The following is a 13,858-nucleotide window of genomic DNA, read 5'->3' as shown; positions in this document are numbered from 1 at the left end:
CGTGAGTGTGTGCGTACGTGTCTGTGTTCACTGGTGACCTGTGACTCAGTGTGTCTCTTCACAGCAGACACAGAGGAGCTCAGTCTGGATACCCATCAATACAGATGTTGAGGAAAACTTAACCATGACGGAGAGAGCTTCAGAAGACTCGGAAAGAAAGAAAAGATCAATTGATACTGGGATGTGATGTCATGGTAAGTGTGTTTTCATCGACTTAACGCACCTGTCGCTTTATCAATAACATTGACTCTGTTTATTGTCATGTTTTTTTTATCATTTAATATGCTATAAATGGGATAGAAGTAGCGCCAGCGACCAGGAAGGAATTTCATTAAATGTTTTCCCAGATAATAAAACTTTTAATCAATAATATAATTCCTGACTACAAATCGCTGCAGCCTATCCAGAAACATGGTTGACCTCATGTGTGTGTGTGTGTGTGTGTGTGTGTGTATTCTTTATTTTAAGATAAGTTAGCAGCTCCTGCGGAAATGTAAGAGACATTAAAAGAAGGCAGCTACTGATGACTCATGGCGACAATGTCCCGATTATGGACCATCTTCACTGCTATCACTGTGCTGGCCGTGCAGCTCTGCAAAGGTGAGCTTATGTGTGGACACATATTTCTAACTTTTCCATTTTTATAAAGTTTTTCTTCATAGTATTTGGATGTAAAAGTCAGTTGGATTTATCTGAAAAGCCTTTCTAGAAGAATACTTTTTGTCTTGAAAGTGTGTGTTTAGTGTGACTGTTCACATTTTGTTAATGATAGTTGTAAGATTGTGCATCTGTGTAAGGATGAAGTGTGCAGAATTGCATTTCCTCATTTGCTCCAAATACATTTCATTCACTTAACTAGATGATATGCAGCTTCATGTAACTTCTGATTTTTTGTTGTTGTTGTTGCTTTTAGGTGGGAAGTCCTGTTCCATCTGGTCCAGCGCTGGACCTGTGGTGCAGCGAGGGTCCAGTTTCCAGGTGTTCTGCACCTTTAACTGCAAGTGCAAGGGGTCCATGTACAGCGACCATCCACCCAAACTGCAGGACCACACAGTACTGAATTCCACAACAATATATTGCAATGTGGCGAACATAACCAAGAACAGAACATACAGCTGTCAGTGTAAGTGCTCTCCTGCTCTCGACCCATGTGGACTGGACATCTCTGCTGGATGTGAGTATGAAACCAAGGAGGAGGAAAAGTTTCTTTATTTGCACAATTTGTGTATTTAACACATAGTAATATAGGGATGTTTGACTGTACATGCTGTTTCAAGATGAGACTTTCATATCTTAAGGCATGGCTGTAACTTTTCAAGCTACAAAAGCTGTTAAAAAGAGGTACAGCCGGTTCTGCTTTCTCTTCTATACTTAGCGTGCACAGTGTTTGTATGTTGCAGGCTGGGTGCAGCTAAGTGTCAAACGCTATCTGCAATAAGTTCTGACCACAAGCTTGTTTGTTTTTTTACACATAAAGCATGCCAGTTCCCCTATCATGGAACACGCACACATTATTATCAACTTGTTTTTGGAATAACACACCCAATACTGAAAACGAGTTCATCTGTTTATGCAATGTAATCTATAACATCAAGGAATAGCACACAATGCATGTTATGGATTACTATAAATCTGAATATTTATGTTTTCTTAAGGATCACTTTAAGTCACTTCCTAATTTGATACACAACTGGTGTGGACTCGAGTCACACATTTGACGACTTTAAACTCGACTTGGCAAAACCAAAAAAAAGATTTGCACCTTGAATTCGACTTTAACACCAATGACTCACGACTTCACTTTGACTTGAGCCTTTTGACTTGAAAATACTTTGTTAACTCCACCTAGCCCAAAGGTTTAAAGATATGATATTTAAAAAAGTGTGTGCACAAATCAATAAATGTTCCTTCATTTCCCAAATCAACTAAAGTTATTGCTGTTTCATTCCAAAGAAGTCAACACTTTATTCCCCAGATCCACTTGGTTTGAACCAATCCAGTAGCATCCAATCAGTTTGAAGAAGTGAACCATGAAGAACAAATGTTACGTTATTTATGTTCATTTCATCTTTGAGCAAAAACCACACGGTTGTCAACAATAAAGGAATTACAGTTAGCGAAAGTTGCAGATCTAAATCTACAGGAGAGCGTAAACGGCGTTAGATTTAGTGAAGAGGGCATGATGAGTAGTTTAGGACTCAAAACTGAAAGTTCAGGACTTGACAAGTCCTGAACTACCACTCATGTACAAGCAATGTATTACTGTGTTTTTTCTTTAAAAAGTCTTTAGTAAGGGTTTATGTTCTCTGCTCAATACTTTTCATTAAATTCTTCATCTTTTCTTGTCCTTCAGATCTACCAGAGCGGCCTAAAAACTTTTCATGCATCTACAAGGTCAAAGATAATGAAAGCGGAGTTGTGTTCTTCACCTGGAAAAGAGGAAGAGACACTTTTCTGAGGGATAATTCAGTGCTGTGGTGAGTTTTAAACAAAAGAATCTAATTGAGAAGTCAACAAGACAATAATGCATTGTTTGTAATACTGTAAAATAAACATTGTTTGTATGTTTCAGGGTGAAGACTGTATCTAAAAACCATACTGATGGCCCGGTAGAGCACAAAGCTTCCTCTAAGGGAACTGCTTTCTCCTCAGTTAGTTTCTCTGTGTCCGGCTCCGTCCAGCGGATCTCCGTGTGGGTAGAAGCCAAAAATCCACTGGGCTCTGCAGAGTCCATCCCCATAGACTACGAACTCGGTGACATTGGTAAGACAGCAGCACGTTATCAGCCGACCAGTCAAGTGTTTGTTCAGGTGCTTGGCAACTTCTGCATAGAGAGCGGGCAGAAAACCTCCAGTTCTGAAAAGTGAAGCCAATGTGGAAGTGCCTTAAACTTGCATTCACTCCACTGACCATCAGGGGACGACTCCTCTGGTTGCAAAAAGAAGTTTGATTGTGTAGAAGTCTTCTCTCTTGATTTATTCCCTCAGTAAACATTGTAAACATGAGTTTATGGTCTCAATCTCTAGTTTCAAGTCTTCTTCAATACAGCGTGATGTTCATTTAGTAAATTATGGTTTATTTAGAGACAAATAGACCATAAAGCAGGGTATGCTTTAGGACGGGGCTACCGTGTGATTGACAGGTCGCTACCATGGTGTTGGTTTGTGAGTTGTCTGTTTTAGAACCCTTTCACAGTTTGTTTTCAGTTTCTGAAAATTAATTAAACATTTTAGTCCCCTAAAAATGTCTTATTCAGCGTTCGGTTTTGCTTAGCTGAACCCTCTTGTGTCACTTCTGGTTGGAAAAAAAACATCACAGCGGCGGGCTAAAATGACTAACTCGACGGCCAAAAACCAAGATGATAGTTCATAATCTTCCTCCATCCTCCTTTGCACTAAGTTTATGATAGTTCATAATCTTCCTCCATCCTCCTTTGCACTAAGCGAACACTGCCTCCAATGGCCAGTATTGATGCAGAACATATTGATATGACAGTTGACATAGGTCTTCTGTTTTGACTTTATCTTGTGTTGATCCGAGCAGCGATGCCATCGACTCCTCTTCTTGGCCAACCTGAGTGCTTTTCCCGAGAGTGCGTCATCAAAGTGGAGCAGCCTGTGCAGACTCAGCACCTGGAGATCCAATACAGAGCGGAAGCAACCACATGGACTTCATCTTCTCCTGCCTCAGTAAGTAGTCTTACTGCAGATTTGAGGGACGTTCAATGAGATGTTGCAAGAGATACTGCAGGATGTTTCTTGAACCCTTTGAAGACAAACAGTCACCTCATAGGTCGTCTGCTGATTCAAAGCCAAAGGCAGATATGAGTGTCAGGTTGATGTGAACAAAGATAAACTCACAATGTTGCACAAGTCTCAAAAAAGCTTAAATTTGACAGCTCACGCTCTATCAGGTGTTCTTAGAGTGTGAACATAAATGGAACTTTACTCCGTTTTTGGAGAATGAATGAGTGAGTTTAAATGAAATAAAATAAAATGATGAAAAACTGAATATTTTCTTACAGGGTGTGCAGATGGGTTTGGTACAGGATCGGTCCATCTCCTCTCTGGAGCCCTACACCCTGTACCATTTCAGAGCCAGATCCAAATTCAGTACCGGACTGTGGAGTCAGTGGAGCGAAAAAATTTCCAGCTTGACTCAAGAGGAAGGTAAAAAAAAAAACAATGGCAGCCCCTGAAGACTATTTTTATACTTCCTGAGTGAAAGCACCACTGATTCTGTCGATGCATAAACAGTCAGACCTGAAAGGAGTATTTATTTACAGTAACTCTGTGGCACTGTATCTATGTATTTAACTATCCTTATCAGATAATGCAGTAATACTTCATTTCCTTTGGGTTTTTTGAGGCGGTTATAAGCTCCACCACTGACTGGCTGCAGGATATCTATAAACCACTGAAACAGGCCTTATAGGGTTTTGTGTTGAGAACAAAACCATTGATTAGTGATAGTATGTACAGTGGTTGAGATTATAAAAACACATTATGAGTAAACTCTAATCAGTTCAACTTTGAGCCAGTAAAGAAAAGTGACGAGGTAAAGCAGACAGTGAAGCTTCATGGGAAAATATTGCTGAATATTTGTATGATTGATGGTGTTAAGATATGAAGGTGTCTTTCCAGATACATGAGGTATGAATGTGCAGCAGTGACAGTTCATCAGCGTTCCACGAACAGCCGGAGGTCTCAGTAGAAATAGCCGAAGAGACATTTTTGGTAAAGGGTTTACGTGTGCTTTTGTTTAAAGTGCAGGTCCATTATTATCTTAAGCTTCCCAGTGGTGTTCTTCATGTATTCAAATCCGAGAAATTTATATTTTGGTCAAAGTTTGCATCTTTTAGTGTCAAAATGCTGTTTTCCCAAGCCTCTCAAAGGCCTTTTTTACACGAGAACGGACGTAGGTTTCTGCAATATAATATATATATATATATATATAATTCTGCTGCTCCAGTCCACAGCTACTTTACCTCACCTGGAGCCATCCCTTTCTGACGGGGAATTGAATCTGTCATATCACTTTCTTAAAGCCACGAGACTCCGCTGACAAAAACAGTGATTTTGCCCAGCAGAACACAGAATATACAAACAACCCCATTAAATAAAAAAATCCAAACCAACCCTTTTACTTATTTCCAGACTTAACACCGCTAACGTTGATTCAGCTAAAGCTAGCATTACCATTATTCATAAACTTAGTTATTAGCCTACTTTGGTAACCTATGTCACTACTTTTTGCTCAGGACTTGATTATATATTGAGCAGATTAATTACACCTGTATGTCAATTCTCCTCCATTCCCTGGATAAATACGTAGTTTCTAAGCCACACATGTGATTTCCGATCTCCCAGTCAGCTGCTGGTTTCTTCCAGAACCGTATAAAGGTCATCTTACCGAACTTGAAACATAATCGAGGAAGCTAAATAACCACAACAAACATTTGTGAAAGTAATAACATCCTTTAATAAAGTAATCCCTAGGTGATTATTTACATTAAGACTCTATTTTTTTGTATTACAAGTTTTCTGTAATGGTATGTTTAAGTCTGCAAATGAGGCATTATCTTATTAAATTTGTGCATATTTGCACACATTTACAGAACAGAAATCTGAATGTTTCAAAATGATGTTTCATTATGTTGACATATCGGAGTCAAAGTTTCTCTTCTGGTTGGCGTTTTTTGACGCTCTGTCCCCCATTTTCGTAGCTTCCTTTTGGATGTGTGCTTACAATTTTGCACCTGGTGGCTACATTTTTATAGTTTGATGCCAAGAAATGTCCTGAACACAACAAAAGGAAAAGGAAAGAGCAAATGCAGGCAGAGGGCAGGATCTCTGCAGACACAACCACACACTTCTGGGCATTATTGATGATTGAGAGAAGTCTATACATTGTTTTTTGGGGGAAAATCCTACTCATTGGGCCTTTAAAGTAACTTTGAAGATATAAAGACAACAATTTAATCAATGCGATGGATGTTATCTCAAGGTACCTTTAAGTACTTGTATTTACTCCCCATGTTTTCCTTTATTTTAAATCAGATATGGATTTACTCATTCATGCAAAAGGTTTCCTGGAAGTGTAAAGCTCTTTCAGGCTGTAACAGGCTGGGTATTTGTTACTTTTAAAGGACTTTAAAGTCTATCAATATGGAATGAAAGTGTCAGTGCTATAAACATGTCTGTCACTCATTCATTGAAAACAAACGCCCCATTATAGTCTGTGAAGCTACACCTTGTCATCTATGATTCAGTATTATTGTTATTATTTCAGTATATTTCTTGTTATTCCACTATTATTTTCCAGTGACAGATTCTTTTATTGTTTTAGCTCCTGCCAAAGAGTTGGATGTGTGGTACGCCAAATCCGCCTCTGACTTTAAATCCCTGAGAGTTTACTGGAAGGTAAGTTTTAAATCTTGTCAAAAAGCTTTTTTTTTTTTAAATTTAAAAAACAGGCTGGTAGTGAAATACATACAACACACATGATAATGCTGCTGCACAGCTTCATGTGTTGGAGGGTGTTGTCTCCATGTCTTCCCTCTCTCACTATGTGCCTGTGTGGGCGTGCGGTGTCGTCGCCATAGTAACACTTTCTGATCTTCCCGCTTCACTACTTTCTGCACAAGCTAAAGGTCGACCATTGACCACTTTTGAGGTGTGACATCCTCACGCACACACTTGCACATCCCCACTCTCTACCACACACACACACACATACACACACAGACACACACAGAAACATATACTCATTTAATGTCACAAAAAGACACTGAGAGATAAGTGAAACCTGACGGCAGACACCACAGTTTCAGTTTACAAGAAAAGAGGAGCTGAACAGAAATGATGTGTCTTACATGCTGTGTCAGTGTGTTGATTTTGAGCATCCTGTAAAGGAAGCAGACAAATCCAAGGAGTATAATTCTCATTTTGCTGTTTATTTTCCTGTGACAAAAGCAAATACATGTTGTCAAACTCAGAACAATCACTTTAAAACATTTTCTCTGACTGCAGGAGCCGAACATTTCCACAGCCAGAGGGATAATCCTAGAGTACAAAGTCAGAGTTGACAGCCAAAAGTCTGGATTGGTCTTCATCACTAACGTTAGCGCCGCTGCCAGGAATTATTTGGTCCCGTTCTGCTCCGACTGTGAAGTGAAAGTGTGGGCTTGCAATTCCAAAGGACCGTCCCCTCCTGCCAGAATTACAACCCATCACACAAAAGGTAAAAAAAAGAAAAAAGAAAAAGAAAAGCAAATTTTGCATGTATGAATGATTTTGTTTATAGCTTCATGAAGCCACAATCTGCCTCTCTCTGTGGGTGTTTAGTGCTGAATCACAATGTAAGTTACATCATGGTACTTCTCATTTAGAGCAGGTTTAGACAGTAATCTACACGTACATATGTTGCATCATTTAGGTTTGACTTAGATCACGTAATTATATTAACTATGTGGTTTGTTGCCGATCCTAAGCAAATGTTTTTCTTTGAAGGCGGCAATAAAAAAACATTTTAAAACAAAAAGAAAATGCTGCTTTTACTACTATGATTTCTATTACCAATATTATTATTATGTCAAATATTGAAACAAAACCACCAAAACATCTATCTATCTATCTATCTATCTATCTATCTATCTATCTATCTATCTATCTATCTATCTATCTATCTATCTATCTATCTATCTATCTATCTGTCTGTCTGTCTGTCTGTCTATCTATCTATCTATCTATCTATCTATCTATCTATATATCTATATATCTATCTATCTATCTATCTATCTATCTATCTATCTATCTATCTATCTATCTTTCTTTCTATCTATCTATCTATCTATCTATCTATCTATCTATCTATCTATCTATCTATCTATCTATCTATCTATCTATCTATCTATCTATCTATCTATCTATCTATCTATCTATCTATCTATCCTGACATAAATATAGATATGTGTGTAAGTGCAAGAGGAAGAGAGAACGAGAGAGATGCACAGCAACAACAACAACAACAATACCAGTTTTAAAAGTAACAGAAACATGACTAATAATATTCTCTCTTTTAGTGAATGCTCAGCAGTTGGCGCCCCTTAAGGACGTGAAAGTAACTGCAGACAACCGCAGTGTCACCATCTCCTGGAGGAAGCACGTCGCTGCACCTCTGCATGCAGCGTACGTGGTGGAGTGGTATCCAGAGGGCCACAAGCTGGAGGAGCTCAGATGGGTCAGACTGGGCAGGAATGACAACCATACTGTTGTTACAGGTGGGACATGTATAGTTTAAAGTTCAGTTCAGTTCATCTTTACTGTCAGACTCAAAGTTCATAAGAAAAACATACAACACAAATACAAAAGATACATTAAAGCTACTGTGAGGAACTTTTGTCTGGTTATGAAAGTCTCAAATTTAATACTGATGACTGAAATGAAAGAAAAAACATAAAATACAGTCGTAGAAATCACTTAAATAAGAATTTGACAGTAGCATGAAAACAGCGTTCTGTGTATCATTCAGACTACAAATACATTTGAACATCAGATTCCTCAATAAAGCCTGGATGGTGTTGACCCCTGCATTGCAAAATAATTCGCTTGCAATACACCACCTACATTTTTAAAGTAATATCCGCATACAGTCAGTAAAGGCAACCTGAATCTTTTGCATGCCAAGGGCTCACTCTTTCTAGCATCATATTGCACATTCTATTTAACCCAATTATATATTAAATAAAGCAGCTGTTAAACACAGAGAGAAAAGCCAGACCATCAGCATACATAACATGGTTTATCAGGCTGTTACCAATCATACAGCCTGTTTAACAGCCTCTTATTTGTTTACAACACATTAAAGAAGGCTGTTTTTTGTTTTTTTCTCTCTTCCATAGTATTTCTTGTCTTCTGTTGCTTCACCTCTATCTTTCTTTACGCAGGAATTCAGCCATTTGAGTGCTACGAGGGAGCGGTGCATGTTTTCTATAATGAGAGCTCAGTAAGCAGGACCAGATTTACAGGTGTCAGCACTTTGACGTCAGGTAAGATCTAAGAAGAAGAGCGTAACAGTGATAATTTGATATTCTGTCATTTATTAAACTCAGAAAATTCAGTCGCTAACAGGAGTTTGGGCTTCTGCTTCTTGTTTGCAGCCCCATCAGCTGGTCCATCAGTCCAACAGACGGTTGAGGGAAACCAAGTGACAGTGACCTGGACGGAGATTCCCAGGGGTCAGCGTGGGGGTTGTGTCACCAAATATACCATCTATTTAGAAATAGGCAGCAAACAACAACAACAGCATTGTAAGAATTATTCATCTTTAATCAAACATCTTGTACTCTGAGGTGTTGGTGCATGTTTTGTAGCATGTACACATTGGATGCAGACAGTTAGATGAGTAACTGTGTGTGTATAAATATGTATTTCAGACTTTATACCAGCATCAGAGAGGATGCACATCATCAAAGACCTGTCTCCAGATGTCTACAGCCTGTGGATGACAGCTTCAACTGCTGAAGGAGAAGGGCCCGCGTGTCAGAAGGACAAGTTCTTAATCCAGCGTAAGCAGCTTTCAAAGTTTCTTTTAAATAATAGTAATGACGTTATAGTGATTATAGCTTTTTTGCTTTCTTGTATGAGTTACATGAGAAAATCATTTCCAAATATATCAAATAGTTTATTTTACATTTGGTGAAACTAGTTCTGGTCAAATATGTTCTAGACCAGATATATGCTGTGATGGATCACTTCTCTCTTTAAGACTCAAGACTTTAGGAATAAAATCGATTGATTTCTGTATGTAATGATAGTAAGACCAGACCAAGGACATACCGTAGCTTAAATCAATTTGCCATTTTGTTTTCCACAGTTACTTTCCATCCTTTTTGCTACTGGGGATTCTAGGGCAAATAACTTACATTACTACTCTTTGATAACCGTGAAACAAAGGCGCTATCTTCTTCCAGTTTTGGTTGCGCGATGGTTGACACACTTCCTTTGAGTCGTAAACATTGCCTTCATTTTCCCGGGAGATAGCAACCCGGTGGCTTGTTGGAAACCAATTTAAATGATGATGGTGTCATTTTTCTTGAGCTCACATTAACCAAAGTTTCCATACATTCTTGCACAAAACAATGGCTCCCCATCACTTACATTGAAAATACATTGAGAAAAATATTTTAAGTAACCATTATGAACAGTTACATTGACATTGTTACAAAACTGCGAACCCATCCTCTAAAGAATGTAGATATACTAATCGTTTTGATGCCCCACTGTGGAGTGGATAGAACAGTCTGTCAAGTACAGTGAGTTTCAATAAAATAGTCCCAGTTGAAATGGAATCGATGCATATTTTTTGATTAGCATTAACATATACAGTATGCAGGCCGGTACTGGCCATCGGGAGCACCAGCAATAAAGTTTTTCTTGACTTTAAAAATAGTTTTCATAAGCAAATAGATTTTGCTCATGACAACAACAACACTTTTTGTCCAAAAAAAAGGTCTTTGGATAGATAATATGGCTGGATTACCTGTTTTATTTTCCTACTACCTTATTGCCTCAATCTTACATCTGACTGTCTCACTGTCCCTGTTGCAGAGGAGACCCAACTATCCCCAATACTAGTGTGTGGAGTCGTCGCCCCGATCTTGATGGTTATGTTGTGTCTCTACCACAGTTCAGCAGTAAAGCAGAGGTATGTGAGCTACACAAAACACACAACAATTGTTGTCAAAGAAATGTTGCAGCAATAAGAAAAAATATGTTGCCATTTAACTTGTTTTGCACATTCCCCCTCAGGTTCTGGGTGTATTTCCAGTGCCTCATGCTCGATGTGGTGCCAGATCCTGCAAACAGCAAATGGGCAAAAGAGTGTACCCAAGAGATGGTAATTATGTAAAAGATTAAATACAAACTACTGTAAATTGCAACTCACTGGTCAGAGTTTAAGCCTGTATCTCCCTTCGAAACAGGGTAAGATAAACCTCCAGGTGGAGGTGAGTAACTCCAGTGGAACCGAGGGGGAGGAGGAGCCCATCCTGGTGGATGTGGAGGAGCTGCCCAAGCCGAGCAGTGACGTCTGCAGACCCACAGACGTCTCCTCGCGGCTCCTTCCTCAAACCGGCCTGAGCCCAGAGACGGAGCCGACCACAGCGCTCTACCCTCTGACCACCTACATCAAGAGCTTCTCCCACGACTCAGACAGCTCCGACCACACGCAGACCTCTCTGGACACCAACACAACCGTCGACTACATCTCATCGCACGGGCTGGGAAACATGGATGAGGAGGATCAGGAGGATGAGGAGGAGGATGAGGATGAGGAGGAAGAGTTTGGAGGAATGCTGGGTTTCTTCCCCAGTCACAACATTTTCATAGAACCGATGGAGTTTGGAGGGAAGTTGACTCTGAATTCCGTCAAAATTGACTGCAGTGACTTTTTTCTTTCAGAACAGTAAATGTTTGACTTGAAACCTGAACTCTTTGGTGAGATGAGGTCTGAGTGAAATCCATTTTTAGAGGAAGAAGAAGGTTAAACTAATGACTGGGTGGAACAATGACTGAATGGATTCCTCTTTTTTCTGTTTTTTGTGTCTTTTTTTGCCTCACGCATCTTGCTGAGATTTGCATGAACTACCTCCTTGCTCATTGAAAACAACTGTAACAAAAAATCTCTCGCTGAAGTGCAGAGCTGTTGTGCAGTAATAATTTTTTGAGATGACTTTTTTTTCATTTCATGCATTACCATAGTTTGCTCTTTAGAGCAGCATTGGACACACTAACACCAAAGCGAACAAAGTACAGGCTGCATGAAGGAGTGTATCATATATTGGGAATCCTGCCTGACTGTACTAATGTATACATCCATAACTAATATCTATAAACAGATTCTGCTTTATGCAGATATGAACTTCCATTTGTAGGTTCTCTATGCAGTCTGTGTAGTATTAACCAATCACATTCCAGCAGGCTTTGGTTGAATGCAGTTAGCAACAGAGGAAAAACGCTTGGCCTAAATACAATCTCTGAACCCATCGGCTATTGGCTGACAGTTCTGAAAAGTGAAGCCAATGCATAAGTGCCTTAAACCTGCATTCTTTCTATTTGCCATCAGGGGGCGACTCCTTTGGTTGCTTAAAGAAGACTGATTGTATAGAAGTCTATGTGAAAATGACTCTACTTCTCACTTGATTTATTCCCTCAGTAAACATTGTAAACATGAGTTTATGGTCTCAATCTCTAGTTTTAAGTCTTCTTCAAAACAGCATGATGTTCATTTTGTAAATGATGCTCCATTTAGAGTAAAATAGACCATAAAACAGGGGATGGCTACCTTGTGAATGACTGGTCGCTACCAATACCAAAGCTGTATACAGCGTTTCTACGTCACTCCTCCGAAGACCAATTATTATCTTTTCCATTCAATTCTTGCCAAAAAACAAGAGGACGATGGCCAAAACGCCGAACTCAACACTTCAAAACTGATGTCCTCAAACCAATTAGTGATGTCACGACGAATATGTCCACGTTATGTACAATCTATGGTTGAATGCAGAACGTTATATATAACTAATCCGTTCTAATTATATTGAGGCTTAAATTTAGGCATAATTAATTTGATTCATTGATAATTGCTGTATCAGGTTGCTAGCTGCAAGCTGTCTCCTTTGCTTCGCCACATTGGTACCCCTCAGCTCCACCAACAACCCACCTCTGTGCCCATTTTTTAAAACTGTGTCGTCATTGCCAAGATGGCGACAACCGGAGCCACCCACTTCATAACAGCTCTTAAGAAACGTGTGGTGTGGTGACGTCAAACCAACTGAATTCATGTTTTATACAGTCTGTGGTTTAAAATAAGCATCTAAACTGGCCACTTGTGAAACAGCCATGTAATACACATCGTGCCTTAACTAGTATGTCATTAAGGCTTTTTACGACATAATATACTATGAGCCTTTTTATTACATTTTTATGACATACACTTTTTCATGAAAAGAGTATTGGTATAGTATGTTGAAAAATCATCACAGTGGTGTGTCAAAATATATTGTGAAAAAGTCATAGTATAGAATGTAGAAAAATGTAATTAAAAAAAGTCATAGTATAGTATGTCGATGAATGTCATGAAAAAAAGTCATCGTATGGAGTGTCGAAGAATTTCATGAAAAAAGTCATAGTATAGTATGCTGAAAATTTTCAGGAAAAAAGTCATAGCATAGTATGTAGAAAATGTCATGAAAAAGTCATAGTATAGTATGTCGAACACTGACCTGATGGGCATGGAATAGTATGACGAAAAAGTCATAGTATAATACGTGGAAAAATACTGGGAAAAATTCATAGAATACTATGACCGAAAAAAGTCATGAAAAAGGTCATAGTGTAGTATGTCGAAAATTGTTGCGTAAAAGTCATGTATTTTCAGAAAAAAAAGTCATAGTATGGTATGTTGAAAAATGTCATGAAATATGTCATAATATAGCATTTTAAAAAATGTCATAATATAGTATGTTGAAAAATGATTTGAAAAAGTCATAGTATAGTATGTCGAAAAAAACAAATATAGTTTCTTGTAAAAAGTCATAGTCAAGTATCTCTATAAATGTAGTCAAAAAGTCGTAGTATAGTATGTAATTTAAAATGTCATAAAAAAGAAAGAATAGCATTTCAATCAGGAGAGACTTCAACAGAGTGAAACAATAATGTATTATACATGCATGATGAAATGTTTATTGAGGAGTCTTTGGCGACTCCATCGTGATGTAGTATATTAAAGTAGTGATGCTGTGGTTAGATCAAGAACATTCCCCCTGGAGTCTACACACAGGTGGTGATGTTGATGA

At 38.6% G+C, this 13,858-nt stretch overlaps 1 protein-coding gene across 2 annotated transcripts; it reads left to right on the top strand.

The window, feature by feature from the left end:
• The first annotated feature begins 97 nt into the window (after positions 1-97).
• il12rb2 (interleukin 12 receptor, beta 2a) lies at positions 98-12,228 on the top strand. 2 transcript variants are annotated; one of them, XM_054602686.1, is made up of 16 exons: positions 98-194; positions 478-600; positions 914-1,174; positions 2,354-2,477; positions 2,573-2,763; positions 3,544-3,689; positions 4,025-4,169; positions 6,349-6,422; positions 7,032-7,242; positions 8,084-8,281; positions 8,948-9,049; positions 9,161-9,310; positions 9,437-9,568; positions 10,611-10,707; positions 10,812-10,899; positions 10,985-12,228. In XM_054602686.1, exons 2-16 carry the CDS (start codon positions 531-533, stop codon positions 11,468-11,470), a joined length of 2,475 nt encoding a protein of 824 aa, XP_054458661.1. In that variant the 5' UTR covers positions 98-194; positions 478-530; the 3' UTR covers positions 11,471-12,228. The 2 variants fall into 2 exon arrangements, with proteins under 2 accessions (XP_054458661.1, XP_054458660.1); XM_054602685.1 differs by having other exon boundaries at positions 469-600.
• Positions 12,229-13,858: the final 1,630 nt, after the last annotated feature.

This window comes from Anoplopoma fimbria, chromosome 8 (genome assembly GCF_027596085.1).
Source record: "Anoplopoma fimbria isolate UVic2021 breed Golden Eagle Sablefish chromosome 8, Afim_UVic_2022, whole genome shotgun sequence".
In the NCBI taxonomy this organism is placed as follows: Eukaryota; Metazoa; Chordata; class Actinopteri; order Perciformes; family Anoplopomatidae; genus Anoplopoma; species Anoplopoma fimbria.
Note: the sequence above shows the minus strand (reverse complement) of the source record. Positions and strands in the feature narration are given on the sequence as shown.

Excerpts from the sequence above, each read along its gene's own strand:
- il12rb2 (XM_054602686.1), top strand. The coding sequence starts at position 531 with ATGGCGACAATGTCCCGATTATGGACCATCTTCACTGCTATCACTGTG. Across the intron at positions 601-913 it reads GGCCGTGCAGCTCTGCAAAG|GTGGGAAGTCCTGTTCCATC; the intron begins GTGAGCTTATGT and ends TGTTGCTTTTAG. Across the intron at positions 3,690-4,024 it reads CTTCATCTTCTCCTGCCTCA|GGTGTGCAGATGGGTTTGGT; the intron begins GTAAGTAGTCTT and ends ATTTTCTTACAG.